This window comes from Anser brachyrhynchus (assembly GCF_964034855.1).
Source record: "Anser brachyrhynchus genome assembly, chromosome: 16".
NCBI lineage: Eukaryota > Metazoa > Chordata > Aves > Anseriformes > Anatidae > Anser > Anser brachyrhynchus.
The window spans coordinates 10673163-10689048 of record NC_137734.1 but is presented as its reverse complement, the minus strand read 5'-3'; the positions used below and the strand labels follow the sequence as shown (position 1 = coordinate 10689048).

Genomic DNA, 15886 nt, shown 5'->3' with positions numbered 1-15886 from the left:
GAGCTCACAGGGCCACTCGTACTTTGGCCTTGCGGTAAAGGACAAGCCCTCTGCAGAGACCTCCCAAGTGCTGCCCAGTGCAAATTCATGTTCAGAAAACTCTAAGGAAAACATCAACATCATTATGGGTGAAATAGAAAAGATGTGAAACTGGTGGGCCCAAATAAATGGTGAACCACAGATATCTCCTTGTATTGTGACACAATTTTAAAGCAGCACTGTGCTCAGCTTACTACTGATTTCAGTACTGCAGAGCCACGTCCAGCCACATGCACCACACACACTGGGACAGCCCTTAACCAACGAAGAGCCCAGACAAGCCAAAAGATCATGCTGGGCACTGCAAGAAGCCAGCAAGGCAGCATCAGCAAACAGCCAGTGGCCTCGGCATACCTGATCCTCTCCTTTGCCAGGCTACAGCAAGGACAAGTTTTAAGGAATGTGAGAAAACTCTAACAACAAATGTCCTTCCTCCCAAAAAATCACCTGCCTGGACTCGAGGGAAGGGATGAGATCAGTCTTAGAGGCTGATTGCAGCACAGAGACCTCCTCACACCGAGCAAGAGAGGACAAAGGGGGTGTGGAGAGCCTTCAAGGCATTTATACTTCCCTATGATGCTGCAGAGAAAAGGGAATGATAAAGAAGAAACAGCACAGCCAGTCACACCAGCACAAGATTTAGCTTGTTCTTCCACCAGTAAAGAATGTCACTGAAAGCAAATCATTCGGTATCATCTAGTCCCAGAAATCAAAGCAACTCATTTGGTTGATTTTGTCAAATTAGCTCTCACCACTGAAAATTTTCAGAAGTTCATGAACTTCAAAGGAAACCTTCAAAAGGGAAGTGGAACTTGCACAACCTCTCTATCTAACTGAAGGAGCTTGCTGAGTAATGAAACTATAATTTCTGCTTTTCTAAGATTATTCTTCTCTACTCGACAGCAGAAGAATCCTTGTTTTGTGATTTTTCCTCTTCAAAGCGATTGCTATCATCGAGCCAGGGTGAGCTCTAGAATCACAGAGCCTGTCACGAGAAAGAAACAACCTCAGGAGCACGTTTTGTGTGCTCCTTACTCCAGTCACTTAAGTTAATACAGTGTTATTTAAAATACCTATTCTTGAAGCCACGGTGAGAGATTTCCTCCCTTCTCTCACAAAAATTGGAGCTACACCGGTGACTGGGAGCAGTCGGATCACACTACGAACATGTTTGAACTACGGCTGCATCTAGCAGTAGATTTTAAGAACCAGCAGCCATACCGGATTGGGTAAGGGGAACATTCATCTACGAAGAAGGTAATTTAAATCAACAACCATGAAGTGATGAATTACTACACTAGCAATATCACATTAAAAAAAAATCAGACACTTGGTACAAGAATACAAATTTGTCAGGATTCCAGGAAGCTGCAATCTTTAGGAAGACAACTGTCCTCGGCTTTGGAAGATACCTGCATTTTAAGAGGATTTCAGGAGCAACAAGATCACATTTTTTTCAAATCGACTCACTTGTGCTAGGAAAGAATTATGAATGCCTTAAGCAAAGCTCAGGGAGATCCACCCCTATGAGCAGGAGCTCCAAACCAAGCTCTGCAGAGGCACAGTGAGCACTCATGTTAACCCTAAAGTAAGCACAACCATTGCTGCCTTTTGTCAGACATAAGGCCAGAGAGGGTCCCCTGGGAGAAGCAGTTTCTGCTGTCATATACAAAATTATAGAGTCCTTTTCACTGAGGGATCAAGAGCCATTGTAAAGCAACTGTTTTGTTTTGTCCTTGCTGTCGACAGGCTTGCTGTTCCGCTAGAGCCATAAACCCTCTCACCTTCGGTCTAAAGTTTATTGCTAGCTTGTGTACTTGCACTTGTTCTTGAGAGAGCCTCAGCTCTCAGGCGTTCAAAACGTTAGTCTCTACACTACTCACCCACCCTTCCTTGCCTTTTTTTTTATAGTTCTTGTACCTATTTTCATCCTTCATTTTGGTGGTTTAAATAAACAGAGATCTTCCACTGACTCTCATTTAACAAGCTTAGTCCCCAGTAATCTTCATAAAGTTCCCCTCTGCCTGCTTTAGTTTGAATTATGTAACTCTAAGACTCAAATTGCTCATGTATTTAGGATGCACAAAACAGTACCCGATGATTATGTGCAAGCAACACTTTATTAATATTAAAATTTCAGATGGAACCGTAGTTTTATTTGCTTCAGGCTATTTCTCTGAGATCACAGATGAACTTTAACAGCTGGACAGCATAATTTGTACAGTATGAACAGGACTGAGTCATTTTATACAGCAGAGCAGAGAGATGCCAATTTATTCAACCAGAGCAAAAAGTGCTCCATCATTAATGAATTCAACTCATGGCAACAGAAGCTGAGATTTCGTCACATTAAAAGCAGACCACATAACACTTGGTACATACTGAAGATTATGAGGACGAGACTTCCCATAATTACAGCCTATCTCAAATTAAATCAAAGCAGAACATGCCTGACAGGTCCTGCTATTAAGAGGGAGCTCCTAAATGACCACCAAAATCAATGCTGGGTATCCTAACTAATCCTCTTTTAATGAACGTGAGGCATCGGAGACATCGAAGGAAGAGCACCAGCACTCATCCGAAGCTGTGGTCTATGTAATTGAGGACTCGTTCTGAAAGGGGAGGAAATCCTCACAGTAACGAAAGCCATTAAAGACCAGATTGCCTCGTTTTGGAGATCTAATGTTTCTTCTCCATAAAAATTCAAAAAAGATTATGAACTTATAGCAGCTTTCTCCCTCCATCACAGACTTTCAGGACACCTGTCTTTCACCTCATTTGCTTGAGCTGCTAATTTAGTCCAGCAGCGAACTACATTACGTGACACAGGCTGTGAGATGTGAAGGTGCACAAAGCAAGAAGTGAACGTTTCATATCCTGCATCATCTGGCTCAGGTTCTGGTGAACTGGAATGAGAAACAACCTCAGTGATGGGGCTGCACTCGTCGGGTCCTGCATGCTGTGGGCACCAGCTCAGGCTCCCAAAATGGCACATAACCAAGTAAGCATTTGCTAACACCCTCTCTATTCATCACCTGGAAACTCTTTTGCCTGTCTAGAGAGAACAGAAAGCAACGTGGCAATGAACATTTTTTTCCCTGAAGCTCAAAGGACTGCTGGTAAAATGAATTTGGTTTCAAACTTCTGTGATTAAGAAATTTAACAATTTATAGAGGGATTATTTCCTGATCAGGATTATTTCCTGATCAGCTTTCTCTGTGCTTTATTTTGATCCAGTAGGAAGCGCGTTTATTCTCAGAAAAGACAGGTAGGCCACAGTCTGCCCGTATGTGCAAATATCTATGCACATGGGACAGCCACACTGCTACCCCATCTTCTGGTTGAGTCTCCTGAAACATATTGCCTCCTGGATGCTATTCAGTACTCCGTTAGTCATACTTCTCATCTTGCTCAAGAAAAAATCCTCTCTGCTTCCTATCCCCCCCCCCACCACAACACAGGAGTGCCTTATAATAAGCTGTAAGGAACAGCAAAAACAGCTCTGTTAAACACATACATCTCTTTCTCCAATTTCAGCATCTCTGAAAATATAAATATTAACAGACCATTAGCTTCGTCTTAGAGCTCTGGCAAATACTCATGGCAATTGAAGATGGACAAGCATCCAGCTTAGATCCCAGAGTTAACCCCCCTTCATGCTCCTTTGGTTTGCACATAACCGCTGTTCTAAATGCTAAGACACCACACAGAAGTCCAGTAGTCTACCACTACTCAAGTGAAGGGGAAAAAAAAGCAACAGGAAAAAAAAACAACAAAATGACAATACGTACAATTCCTCCCATTGATCAAAAATACTGTCCTTATGTCCACACAACTCGATATTCCTGAACAAACCAGGCTAGCTGCTGTTTATGTAAAGTTTGCCAGCAAGCCTGTTATTAAGATAAAAGTCAAAAAAAAAAAAAAAGAAAAAAAAGAATAGAACAGATGGGAGACTTATCTGTGAGATTCATATTCTCCACAATTCAAGAGTGGCAGTATAATGCTTCTTACAGTCAGAGGAGAATTCAATCAATGTAGGTGTTTCTATAAACAGTGCGTTATTTAAATGCATAGCACGAAGAATGTTTTATGGTTCAATTACACCTAAATGGACCCATTTATTTTAAACACAAAACTGTACCACTGGACATTAATAACGCTAAGGAGTAAGAAGCTGCTATTCCTACAGGGAAAAAACAGAAGCCAAACACATCCGATGCCTTTGATAAAACGTGGAGCTATTCTCTCCAATACCTGCATTATCGATTTGGATAACATGCATCTACACGAGCTCAGGCAACCACTGACGTTAGACCACCTATAGCTATCTCAGCTACATACCAGCCATATTTTATTCAATTATAATATTAATGCAATCACACAAACCTACCATCCACATTCACTCTCCTGTTTAAGTTACTGCTTTACATGAACAAGTACAGCTTAATTACTAGGGGGAAAAAAGTTTCCAGAATCTTGTCAGTGACACTGCTCTGGTTTAAGTTCAATTATCAGCCGCTGTGTGCCTCACAAACACTCCAAGACTCACACGCTTACTCTGAATCTTTTTTTCTAATAGGAAATGGCCAAGTCTGCATCTCAGCTCATTTGACTTTCAATGAAATCCAATCTCCTCTTGAAAAGAAAAATATCTTTTAAAAACGACCCAACAACCAAGCTTACCAGTGCGAAGATGGTAAAAGCGTTACAGAACCAAGACCACCCCTAACTTTATTCTAAGAATTGAACTTAGTTTGTGAACGTTCAAAACAGAAAATTCAATTAAGAATTTTCACCTGCACGTTGCATTATCAAGGCGACAGTGCCACCAGAGCTTCTGGTCTCTCCCCGCACCAGATGCTCGACAGAACGTGTGCCACATTAATAAAAAACCCCACACCCACAATTCTTCCACCCTCTCCTAATCCCTCATTCATCTCAACCCAGAAAACAGACAGCCCAGCTCCCATCACTGCTGACAGTTCCACATTCTCCAGTGTTATTTCAGGCTTCAAAAAGGAAGAGAAACTTTAACACAGAAAATAGGGCAGATTCAAGTACTAGACAAACTAGATCCTATTTCACTTGGATCTGATCGTATTACAGTCCAAGGAAGGCAATGTGTTTATCTGCTTTATTATAAAATTATGTTCCACTCTTTAAATTGAAAAGACAAACTCCTGCCAAGTTTCCAATGTCTAAAGACCTACAGCAAATTAAGCAGAAAGAGCAAGGAAGAGTAAAATATATATATATTAATGTATATATGTGGCAGTATTTACTAGCACAATAAACACTATATATTCTCATACAGAGTAATTTAAAAAGATGATTGCAGACATATTCACAGCTCAAAAGTTACTCCAGCTCCCGACCACAATGGAAATGTCTGTTACCACAAGCGTTTGTTCATCTACAGTCCTTCAACTACTTCCAAAGTTTTCATGGAAGAGCTGAACTGCAATCTGTAAGTAATCCGTTAGCTATCAATCTGTAAGTAAAATGTGTCACGGCACAATTTACTATCTGCAGTTTCATGCAATCACTGGAGTGCTTTCAAAATGCATAGCACAATGTCATAGTGACATTTTTAATGCTGCCTGAATATTTATATTGAGTGTCCAGAGAAAAGCCAAGCAAATGGAAGAATTTAAGCAAACAGAATTACAGCTCTGTTGACTACAAAACTAACAAAACTTTCCCCTACAATTTAAAATACTAGGGTCTCCTCTGGGCCTGAAAAGTCATGAGCTGATTTAAGCAAGAATCACCTTCAGGGCTGTGAAAACTTGTTTGTTTGAGATTTCTAAGACAAGCCTATCTAAAGCAACACATTTCAATGCCTCATAAATATTTTTTACATTACAAAAATAAAGTGAAAGCAAACGGTTGAACACATGGATTTATTTATTTACTTAAATTAGGTGGAAGAGCTAGATTACCAGCTCAGAAGCTTGTCATTAAACAGCCCTAGCCACCTCGGAAAGCTAAATTCTCCTACTAATACCACGCAAGAAAAATCTGTACTTCTTTATTGACTTAAAGCAGGTTTTATTGTGAGTCATAACACAAGCTGCCAAGTGAAACACAGACTTCTTTAAAAATATGAAACAATGAAGCTTCTTCAAACTCAGCAGCTTCCGAACGCCACCATAACTTTTACGTTGAGGATTACAAAAACTTGCTCCAGACAGCTCTGCAGCAGACAGATGAGCTTTGCAGTTAAATCAATTTAACTGCTTGTTAAGCAAGTATGAACATGGAAATGTCGGACAGATGGAGCTAAAGGCAATTCACACAAAGGGCATTTGCAAGCTGCTAAAAGACACTGTCCAAGAAACAATCACAGAACTTCTCCGTGTGGAAGCAAGAATTTTAGCGTTATTCTGCTGCGGAAGAAGTAGAAGAAGGTGTTACGAAAAAGTTACGTTTTAATTTGGTACAATCACTTTCACTGACGCTTAATTTTTTGTAATCGAGTTACAAGTTATAAAAGCACAGCTCAGTGCTGGGCGCAGCTGGGTTTCACTAGACACTGCTGTGCAGAACCTCTCACCAGGGACGTGGTACCAGTGTCGGGCATCACTTGCTCCTGGGATCTCAAAAAGCCTCCTCCAGAAGGCAGAGCTGCTCAAGCGCTTCCACCGCATGCCTGGCTTTGAACACTGGTACGCAGGAGTAGTTGAATTACAGTGCTTTAAAGAAGGATGAAGTCTGAAGTCTAAGGGGGTTAAAAGAAAAACTCAACTTTCTAGTCACAGCTCCAGATTTCTCAGAGCTTGTTCTGGAGCTCCCTCGTGAGGCTAGATGCTACACTATGTAAGCATCATCATTGCTACAATACATAACTGCAATGTCTTCGTAACCGATTCTGCTCAAAATGAGAGTATGTCCTTGTAAAAGAGATTATCGGAGGTGTCTCCTCAAGACGCTGTACACTAGCTCAAAGAGAGAAGCAGAGCTTTTGAGCTACAAGCACTGCAATCTCACAAAGACGGGGAGAAGACAAACACCCATTAAACAGAGGGAGATAAATCCAAGTGGTGCTTCACTTACACAGCTTTGATAGCCGGTACAGGGGCACCACTGCCGATAATACCTCTGTCGTTACAAATCCTGACATGGAACAGCACAAACTGTTTCTATGTATAAAGAAACAGCCACTTTGTTTGACTGAACGCTGGTAACACACCCCACTCTCTTTGGGTGACCTATTAAGTTACTCTGAGTATCCACCTGCCTCCTGCTAGTTACTCCACAAAACCTGATGGCATTACTCCATTGTCCTTGTTGCCACAAGCTGCTACATGGGCTGACACCTCCATTTCAAAGACATTTCTACAGGGCTGAATCAGTGTTTGCCGAAGTTTGCAAAATTCTTTAAACAGGTTCCACTGAAATGTCACTGCTAGTGGAAAGCAGGATCCTTCCACAAGCTCTAGAGGGCCCCCGCATGGAAGAAGGTTTCAATGCAAGATTTCCTGATAAAAGGATTTTTCCCACACTCGTGGTGAGAATTTTTATTTCTTCCACAATAGCTAAAGCTTAAAAATGAGATAGCCAAAGAAGCCTTTGGAAATAGCACAAAAGCCAAAAGAACAAGCCTTGCCTATGACAATCATATTTTACTGCTGCCAAGCCCCCACTCAGCACTTTCCTCAGTCCTTGAACAAACATCCATGCTGGCCAGCTGAGTCATCTATGACTACCTCTGCCTTGATACTGTTGAGATTACCAATTCTGCAGGAACACATTTCTATGAGAATTCATAATTGAGACAAGATTTCTTTGTTCTTGTTATGCTTTTCCAAGGAGATTCTCATCATCATCTCATTAATCCAAGAAATACTCTCAACCTTTTTCCAAGTCATGCTCTTAGGTCTTGCACAGACTATCAGCAATCAAAGTCACATCACGTTAAATATTACTTCCTACAATAGGGCTTGTAGTTTTAGTAAGATTTTCTATTTTAGCGTGGAACGGATTTCAACCTGAGTGTCTCAGAACAGCCACACAGTTTATTTGGTTGTCCTTACTGAACCTGTCCTTAGCAACACTAAAAAAAGCATGAAGTCTAGAGATGCTGGCTCTTCCCACTGCATGCCTTGCTGTGTTTGCGATGTGTAAGATATCTGTCATTTCATAAGTGAAGCCCTTTACGTGTTGCATCAATTTCCCAGTAATTTTGTAGAAGTTAAAGATGTGTTCTTACTTTTCATGGTGCCCTCCTCTTCTTCCTCCTCTGCGTTTACGACCATTGTACCCAGCTGGGATTCCAAGGTGCCATCAAGTTCTATCATCGTATTGGCTCCATCACCCAGTGTGCTGACAGCTCTTATGGTACTGGTTTCATCTCCACTCGCCCTCACCATAGTACCTGAATCAGTTTCATCTTCCTCCTGTACAAAGATGTCATAAATACATTTTTATTGATGATGGTCAAATCCTGTGAAGAGTGGCTGTATTCAAGGATACTAGCAAATCTTACTAATTCAGAGATTTTGACAAATATACATGGAAACCAGTGACATTTTGGTTTATGCATGTAGATAAATAAGAGAGCACGTAAACAATCAGCAGAGACGTCTCAATACAACCAGTATCTCATTCCTGACCTGGTGACCTGTCCCTAAGTAGATTACAATACTCATTCAGTCATTTATGTTTCTATTCATGCTGCCAGTTATACCAGTTGACCTAAAACCCCTATCTCAAGTGATACAGTTCACCAAATTATGAGTTATTAGACTGCAACGGTTCTAAGTCTGTAGTGCACATGACTCACCAAAGGAAAGTGATTACCCTATATTTCAGAACTCTGACTTCAACATTTGGGCAGTTTTACTCCTATAACATTCAGAAGCACTGAAGAAAACTGAAACAAAATTGCAAATCTTTAAATGAAATAAGTTATCAAAGTCCAGTCTTTTTTCTTTTTCAGATAAAAATGGTTTCTTATTCTTCTATTTGTTAACAGATAATTGATATTGTAGAAATTTGAACTAATGCTGTCAAAGGTCAGGAGGCAGAATCTTTAAGAAAACACAAACTTCTGAAATAAATCCTGGTAGGACAGCTTTTTGGAAGATACCTACATTGGTCAGAGCAAGCAGTTTTGCTAGGCTGTGTCCCTCGGTATCAATTATGACTAGAATTTCATGAAGAGTGAGGTCAGAATTACTACAATCTATTTAGTTTCCCGGAAATGTGCGCCTGGCATCCCACAACAGCAATAGAAATCACCTTCTAGGTTTAGAGCTGTGCTACTTATTAAATCTCGCAAAAAGTTTCTAGGCAGCTCACCTTGGAGCTATATATTAAAAAAAATAAAAAAATATAAAATAAAAAATAAAAATAATAAAAAATAATAAATAAAAATAATAAATAAAAAACCAAATGTTTTGTTGTAAGTACAAAGCTCATGGTTCTTTAATCTATATGTGACCATGGCCTTACTGGCCTGAATTAGCGCTAGAGGAAATACACAGGTCTAGCCCAAGAAGCCGTAAGATTCCATTTCCATGTCATTATCAGAAAGAAGTACACCCTTCCACGTTCTGCTGTTGTATGCCTTTTCTTTGCACTGTCGAGCATGCCTATATAATTAACTTCCCACTCTCAAAACGAATAGCAAGAGGAGGAAAAAACTACACAAGATCTTAATGGAGGAAAAGTATATTTTATGTGGAGATGAGTGGGTGATAGGATGCGTTAAATTCCTTTGCTACACATCATTTAACAGAACAACAGCAGAAATTTCCATAGCACTTGGGAAGCGCTTGAGAACACTTTTCTGCTAGCAGGCACAGAATACAGAAGCTTCAGGAAAACAGACACATCCCGACAGAGACCACTCAGCTCCACTACAGAGACACCATCTCTCAGCAACAAGACCCCAGACGAGTCAGAAACGAAGGGGAGAGGGTAGGGACAACACTCTTAGAGCCAACATCATGGCAAGGCGACCGATAAAATTACTTCCACACTGAATAAATATGCAGTCCTAAACTGGAAAACCAGATGAACAATGTATTCGATCTGTTTTACTGTGCAACATGCTATTCATGTCCAACCTCTGAAAAGGACTGCGGCATACAATGCCTTCTGTTGCCCATTTCATTTACCCAGATTGAAGCAAGCAGAGGCTCAAGAAAAAAAAAAAAAGCTTTCAACATGCTTTCCATATTCACATGCTGTAACCATTGAACCAAGGCACCCAGGACGTAAATTCACAGCAATGCCCTCAACACTTGTCATGCCCTCACCTCATATTTCTGTCGGTTGTTCTTGTTTAGTAGAAAGTTTCTATATGGGGGGTTCTAAAGCACAACAATAGTAAAACAACATAACATACTCACAGCATAGTGTATCACAGATATTGTTTTATACTAGCAGAGCAGTCTAAGACCTCAATCTACAATAAAAAGTTCTCATTACTTCATAAAGAATATTATCCAATTATGAACCTATATTAAAGTCTTGCATATGCTACTATATAATCACATTCAATCGCAAGTCTTTAGCTACACTTTGAGCTAATTAAGTAAGCTAAATATTAGGTGGGACATGCTGACTGTCCCACTCAAACGCAAAGCTTGAGCAGAGTTCAAGCATCAGGTTAAGGAGTCATAAAGTAGAAAATTCAAGAACTAAGTCAAATCCATGGACAATTGAACAAAATACTGAAGAAAAAAAACACAAAAAAGCAGCAGCTAAGCATTATGCAAGGACTGAGATATTGAACCTCATATACTATTGCTACTAAATACTCACCGAATTTTCTTCATCTTCTTGATCTAGTTCACGCTGTTGTGCTTCTTGACGTTTTAGCTTGATATCCATTGCTTCATTAATCAAATCTCGCAGAATTGACACTCCTTTGGCACTTTTAACAAATGGGTGCTGCAAGATATATTAAAAGTTAGTAAGCGCTGCACCTGAACCAACGTATACCAGTAGACACTGCTACAATGGCCCACTTCCAATCAAAATCAAGGCTTAACTCAATACCTTACTAAAATAAAATCAAAAAAAATCAAATATTCCTGTATAACACAAGAGGGAGCCCTCCTACCCAAACAAGATCCCACTCTAAAGGCACTTACTGCTGTGAAACATTGGGCTCATTCCCCTCCCACAAACCCTACTTATTCCTTAACAGCTTAGCTGTATACAGCCAGTTTCATAGATCGCCATGCCTATACCATTCTGAGCAATTACATTCATTTGTGCCTCTCCTTTTTAATGTTTTAAGAGACAGTCACTTGGCAGTGCCGATGAGAATTTGAAGGCAAAATAAAAACCTCCAGAAAGATAGGAAGCTGAAATCAGACCAGTTCTTGGGGAAGAACTGAAAAGTTGAAGTTGGCTATAAATTTAATCAGACATTAGTGAAATCTGTAGTGCATGGGATCCCCCAAGAAATGAGACCAACATCTCAACAGGCACAGCGCTGCCTACACTAGCGGCCTTCTCTAGAGTTTATGTTCTTGCAAGGAAAGGCAGACAGACCTGCAGAAGCTGCGTAGCGGTGGCACGCTGCTCGGGGCTCTTGACAAGACACTGTTTCACAAAATCCGTGAAATTGTCTGACCAGATCTCTGGTTTCCGGAATGTTGGAGGCGGATTGGTAGGAATCATGAAAATTGCCTGTAAACAGAAGAATATTCCAGATTTCCAAACAAAGTTTAAAACTTCCTAGCATAAACACACACAGATATACACACGTGCTAAAGAACGACTGACACTTCGAGTTTGCTGCTTCTGAAGAGTTTATACCAATATTATACGTAAATTTGCTCAGAGGGGACACGGAGCAACAAATCAAACTTTTCTCACTAGGTGCTTACACTTCTGTCTGAGCCATTATATGCCTCAAGAGGCACGAATCTGCCATTTTTAAGTCTTAAAAAAATGTGCTTGCATGCAAAAAAAATAACTCTGGAGAATATATAGTTGAAAATATGTTTCTTCACACCCAACACAGGGAGATGCAGCTATGTCTTGACAGAACAGGACCGTGATTTTCCTTTCCATGCAGGTTCTCCCTCTCAAAGAACCGTTTTTCATTTAATCTACAGCACAAACAACTGACTGAAAATAACTCATTTTCTGTAAATTAAAAGCAAGATGGCATGTTGGCATTTTATTCAGCCGGCTACAATAGCAAATCATTTCCACAGAGCAACACATTTTAAAAGGCCGCAGTCCTCACCCTCATAGGATGAATGTCTGCATATGGTGGTTTGCCTTCCGCCATTTCTATTGCAGTGATTCCCAGAGACCAGATGTCTGCAACACAATTATACCCGATTTCTTGAATCACTTCTGGAGCCATCCAAAACGGGGTCCCTATAACTGTGTTCCGTTTTGCCATGGTATCCTGAGAAGAAGAGTAAGATAAAAATCCAGACAACGGCAATTGTATCAGCCACAAGCATTCACTAATGAATTATCATGCTAATTATCTGTCACTTGCAAGCACATATATTACTAGATTAAGCAAGACTGGGATATGGAGGACTGCAAAGGGAAATTGAAGCATGCTTACAGAAGTTAGACATGAACTGAGGCAAACAGCAAACATCATCACAGACTGTTACTTAGGTACAGCAGCTTCCAGAGGAAGCCGTGCTCTAATCTGCTGCTGTTCTAGAGTCCTATTATGTTGATGCAAAGTTCTAGAAAGCAGTTTAGAACATCTTAAAGTCTCCACAAGCACATAATACTTACATGCAGTTTAAGAAGAGAAAGTGTACACAGTCATCTTAGTTTTACTTACGGTAAGCTGTCCTGCCACTCCAAAATCTGCAAGTTTAGCATGCCCCTCTGTATTTAGCAATATATTTCCAGCTTTGATGTCCCTGTGTATTTTCCTCATAAAATGCAGGTACTCTAGTCCTTTCAGTGTTGACTGCACTATTGTGGCAATTTCCTCTTCTGTGAGCTAAAGAAAAGAAGAGTTACTATCAACCTATCAGTTGCTGAGATATAACACAATGCTGTTTCAGTCTGCATTTCCCTGAGATTTACTAATTGGCATTTAATTGCCTTCATTAAAGGTTGCCATACTGACTAATGGAAAAGTCCATATGCTTTCAGTCAGCAACCTCCAGCATTACGTAGTTGAGTTAGCTTACAACCATCATACACGTACATACACACCACAACCCTCTCACAACTTGTAATTCTTACCCTGCAATAGCCAAAAGTAAGGCAAAGTAGAGAGTGCTACTCAGAATCAGTCTGGGTTTTCAGGAAAGCCAAGGTAACATCTTAAAAACTCCAATAACTGATTACTTTATCCAAATAACCAAAATTTGATTAATATAACCAGCTCCCTCATTTTCAGGGGAACAAAGGGCCTGCATCTCAGGTGGCAGCCCTGGCTGTGTCAGGCACTGAACACCTCATAAGAGTGATGCCCAAAAGGCAGTGCACGCGCTACTTAGCTTCCTCGAGCTGCTGGACACCCATGTTTCCCGTTTGTAACATTCAAAGGAGAAAGTACGTACAGTTTTATTTCGTAATCGAATAATATCGGACACGGATCCAGCACCGCAGTATTCCATGACTATCCACAGGTCTGTGTTCTTAAAATAGCTGCCGTAATACTTCACCACATGAGGACTGTGAAATGTCAAAAAGGAAGAAGAAACCAAAGGGTCAAATACTGATGACCAGCACAACCGAATAAGCAAAAGCAAAACACACTGCTGACTCCCTAAGCGGGCTTTAAAAATCCAGAGCTGAAGTGCCACTGAAACCCTGACCAAAAGTGTTCCAAACCAGTCTGAACTTTCACAGGGCTACTGCAGTCCTGCCAGGCCTCTTCCCTCAACCAACCTGCCAAAAAGTTGATTCAGGGAGTTAAAATGTCTGAAAATGAGTCCTACAGAAATAAGGAAGGGCCAGCATTCAGTCTCGTTTAGCTCCCAGAACTGGATTAATACAAGGTCAGTACCACGGTGGGCAAGAAGGCAGGGCACCAAGGGAATGAGAAATGGACCACAGTAGTCCCTGGTAAAGGTGCTGCAGAGCATTTGCAATCAAATGGAAATATTAAATATGGTCAAAAGTTTGCTAGAAAATAGCTATGGGGTTCCTTAAGAGGAATATCCCCCCATTACCACATATACCTTGTCTCTACAGTTTCGTTCAGGAACGTGATGTATTTTAGGAATCCTGTACAACTTAAAACTCCCTCATACAGTCAGTTATCAGACTGCCCGAAAAGCAAACAACCTAACGAAGTACACTATAGTCAGAATGGCCATCTGCCCTTTGGGAAAGGCAAAGCTAAAAACTAACAGAAGGAACCTTTCTGATTTTGTGGGCTGAAAGTTAAAGCATAAAAGTGCACTTATTCTATTCCTTGCCAAATATTTTCTAATGAAGAAACGAAAGACCAGCAAAATCAAGAAGTCAGTGTCCCTGAATGTTTGCACAGAAAATCTGATGTTCCATTGATTCACTCCCTCTGCTGTTCATAACTGTAAAATCTCATTTTAGGACTTACACTGTTAATATTTAATTTCTTTTTAAGGAGACACCTATTAATGCTTTCCAGGTTATGCAGTAAGACTTTTCAAGAACAAATTCTTTAAAAGTTTCATTTTGTTAGCTGCCACCAGACATCTTCATTTAAAGATAGTGAGAGTGAAATGCAACAGAGTGACTGGGACCATAGCTTTATGTTGCTACTGCCAGTTACTTTAAATGGTTTTCTATGCCTGAAGTCTATCAAAATAGTATTTCTTAAGGCTAGACTCCCAGTATCAGAAGAAATTTGTATACTTTAAACTCTCAGACTAGGATACACTTTGACAGGGGGGTCTTCTGCACCTCCTGATCTTGTCTGCCTAAGCTCATATAACACCTTTTTCCACAAGAAACATGCAAAAACAACCCAGAGAGCCAAACATCAGTCCATAAGTTATTCTGAGCATGCTAACGTGAGCAGACAGCTTGTAACGCACTATAACCCGCACAGGCAGAAAGTGGCCCCGTGAAGGACAATTCTGCCACCTAAGCAGATGACGCACATGCAAGAGTAGTCATGCATTAGTGGCTCTCATCCACATGCCTCTTAAAAAAAAAAGGAGCATAAAAAAAAGCAAAACCAAGCCCCTCTCCTAACAGTTTCTATGTCCACACCAAAACTTGTGTGTAATTCATTACCCCTCGGACATGGGAACCGCTGTGCTAACCCACAATCAAGTTACCACTGTTCAACGAGTTACGGCGCGTCGGGACAACTGCAGTACCTGCTCACACGCCTCGCTCGTTGCCAGCAGCAAGCGCAAGGTTATTTAACTTAGTTAGCTTAATGCTCTCGCATTGCAAGCTTAATTTTCGTTGTCTTACCTTTGCTTGAATTAACACTACCCAAATGGTGGGTTAACATGACTCAGTTGATACGAGGTAACTTGACCGTACAAGTCCAGCCTTTTAAAAAACATTTAAGGCAACATCATCGCTTTTATGTGATTAAATGCCAGATCACAGGCAATACTTTTCTTTACATACTGATGATAGGTTTCACAGTATACATTTACCTGTCACATTGCTGCATTATGGATATTTCCTTTATGATCTCTTGCAGGTCAGATTCCACAGGAACTTGTTTAATTGCAACAACTTGACCCGTTTCTTTATGAATAGCTTTGAACACACTGCCATAGGAACTATGAAACAAAATAGCAAACAATGAATAAAAGACCGTTTTAAAAATGCAAATGTTATGCTTTTTGCAAGTGCCTACTTTGGGGAAAAAAAAATAATACCTCCTGCTACAAATATTTTTACATTAATTTAAATAATCAGTCCACAAGCTTGTAAACAC

The 15886-nt window shown here is 40.4% G+C and overlaps 1 protein-coding gene across 1 annotated transcript in view; it reads right to left on the bottom strand.

The window, feature by feature from the left end:
- STK4 (serine/threonine kinase 4) overlaps positions 1-15886 on the bottom strand; it is a 45885-nt gene that overhangs the window by 27276 nt on the left and 2723 nt on the right. Inside the window, exons 3-9 of the mRNA XM_080557787.1 lie at positions 15600-15728; positions 13557-13671; positions 12824-12988; positions 12257-12424; positions 11554-11691; positions 10816-10944; positions 8255-8441 (exon numbers count right to left, since the gene is read on the bottom strand). Of these exons, the coding sequence (XP_080413913.1) occupies positions 8255-8441; positions 10816-10944; positions 11554-11691; positions 12257-12424; positions 12824-12988; positions 13557-13671; positions 15600-15728 (1031 nt within the window). The remainder of the gene's footprint in view (positions 1-8254; positions 8442-10815; positions 10945-11553; positions 11692-12256; positions 12425-12823; positions 12989-13556; positions 13672-15599; positions 15729-15886) is intronic.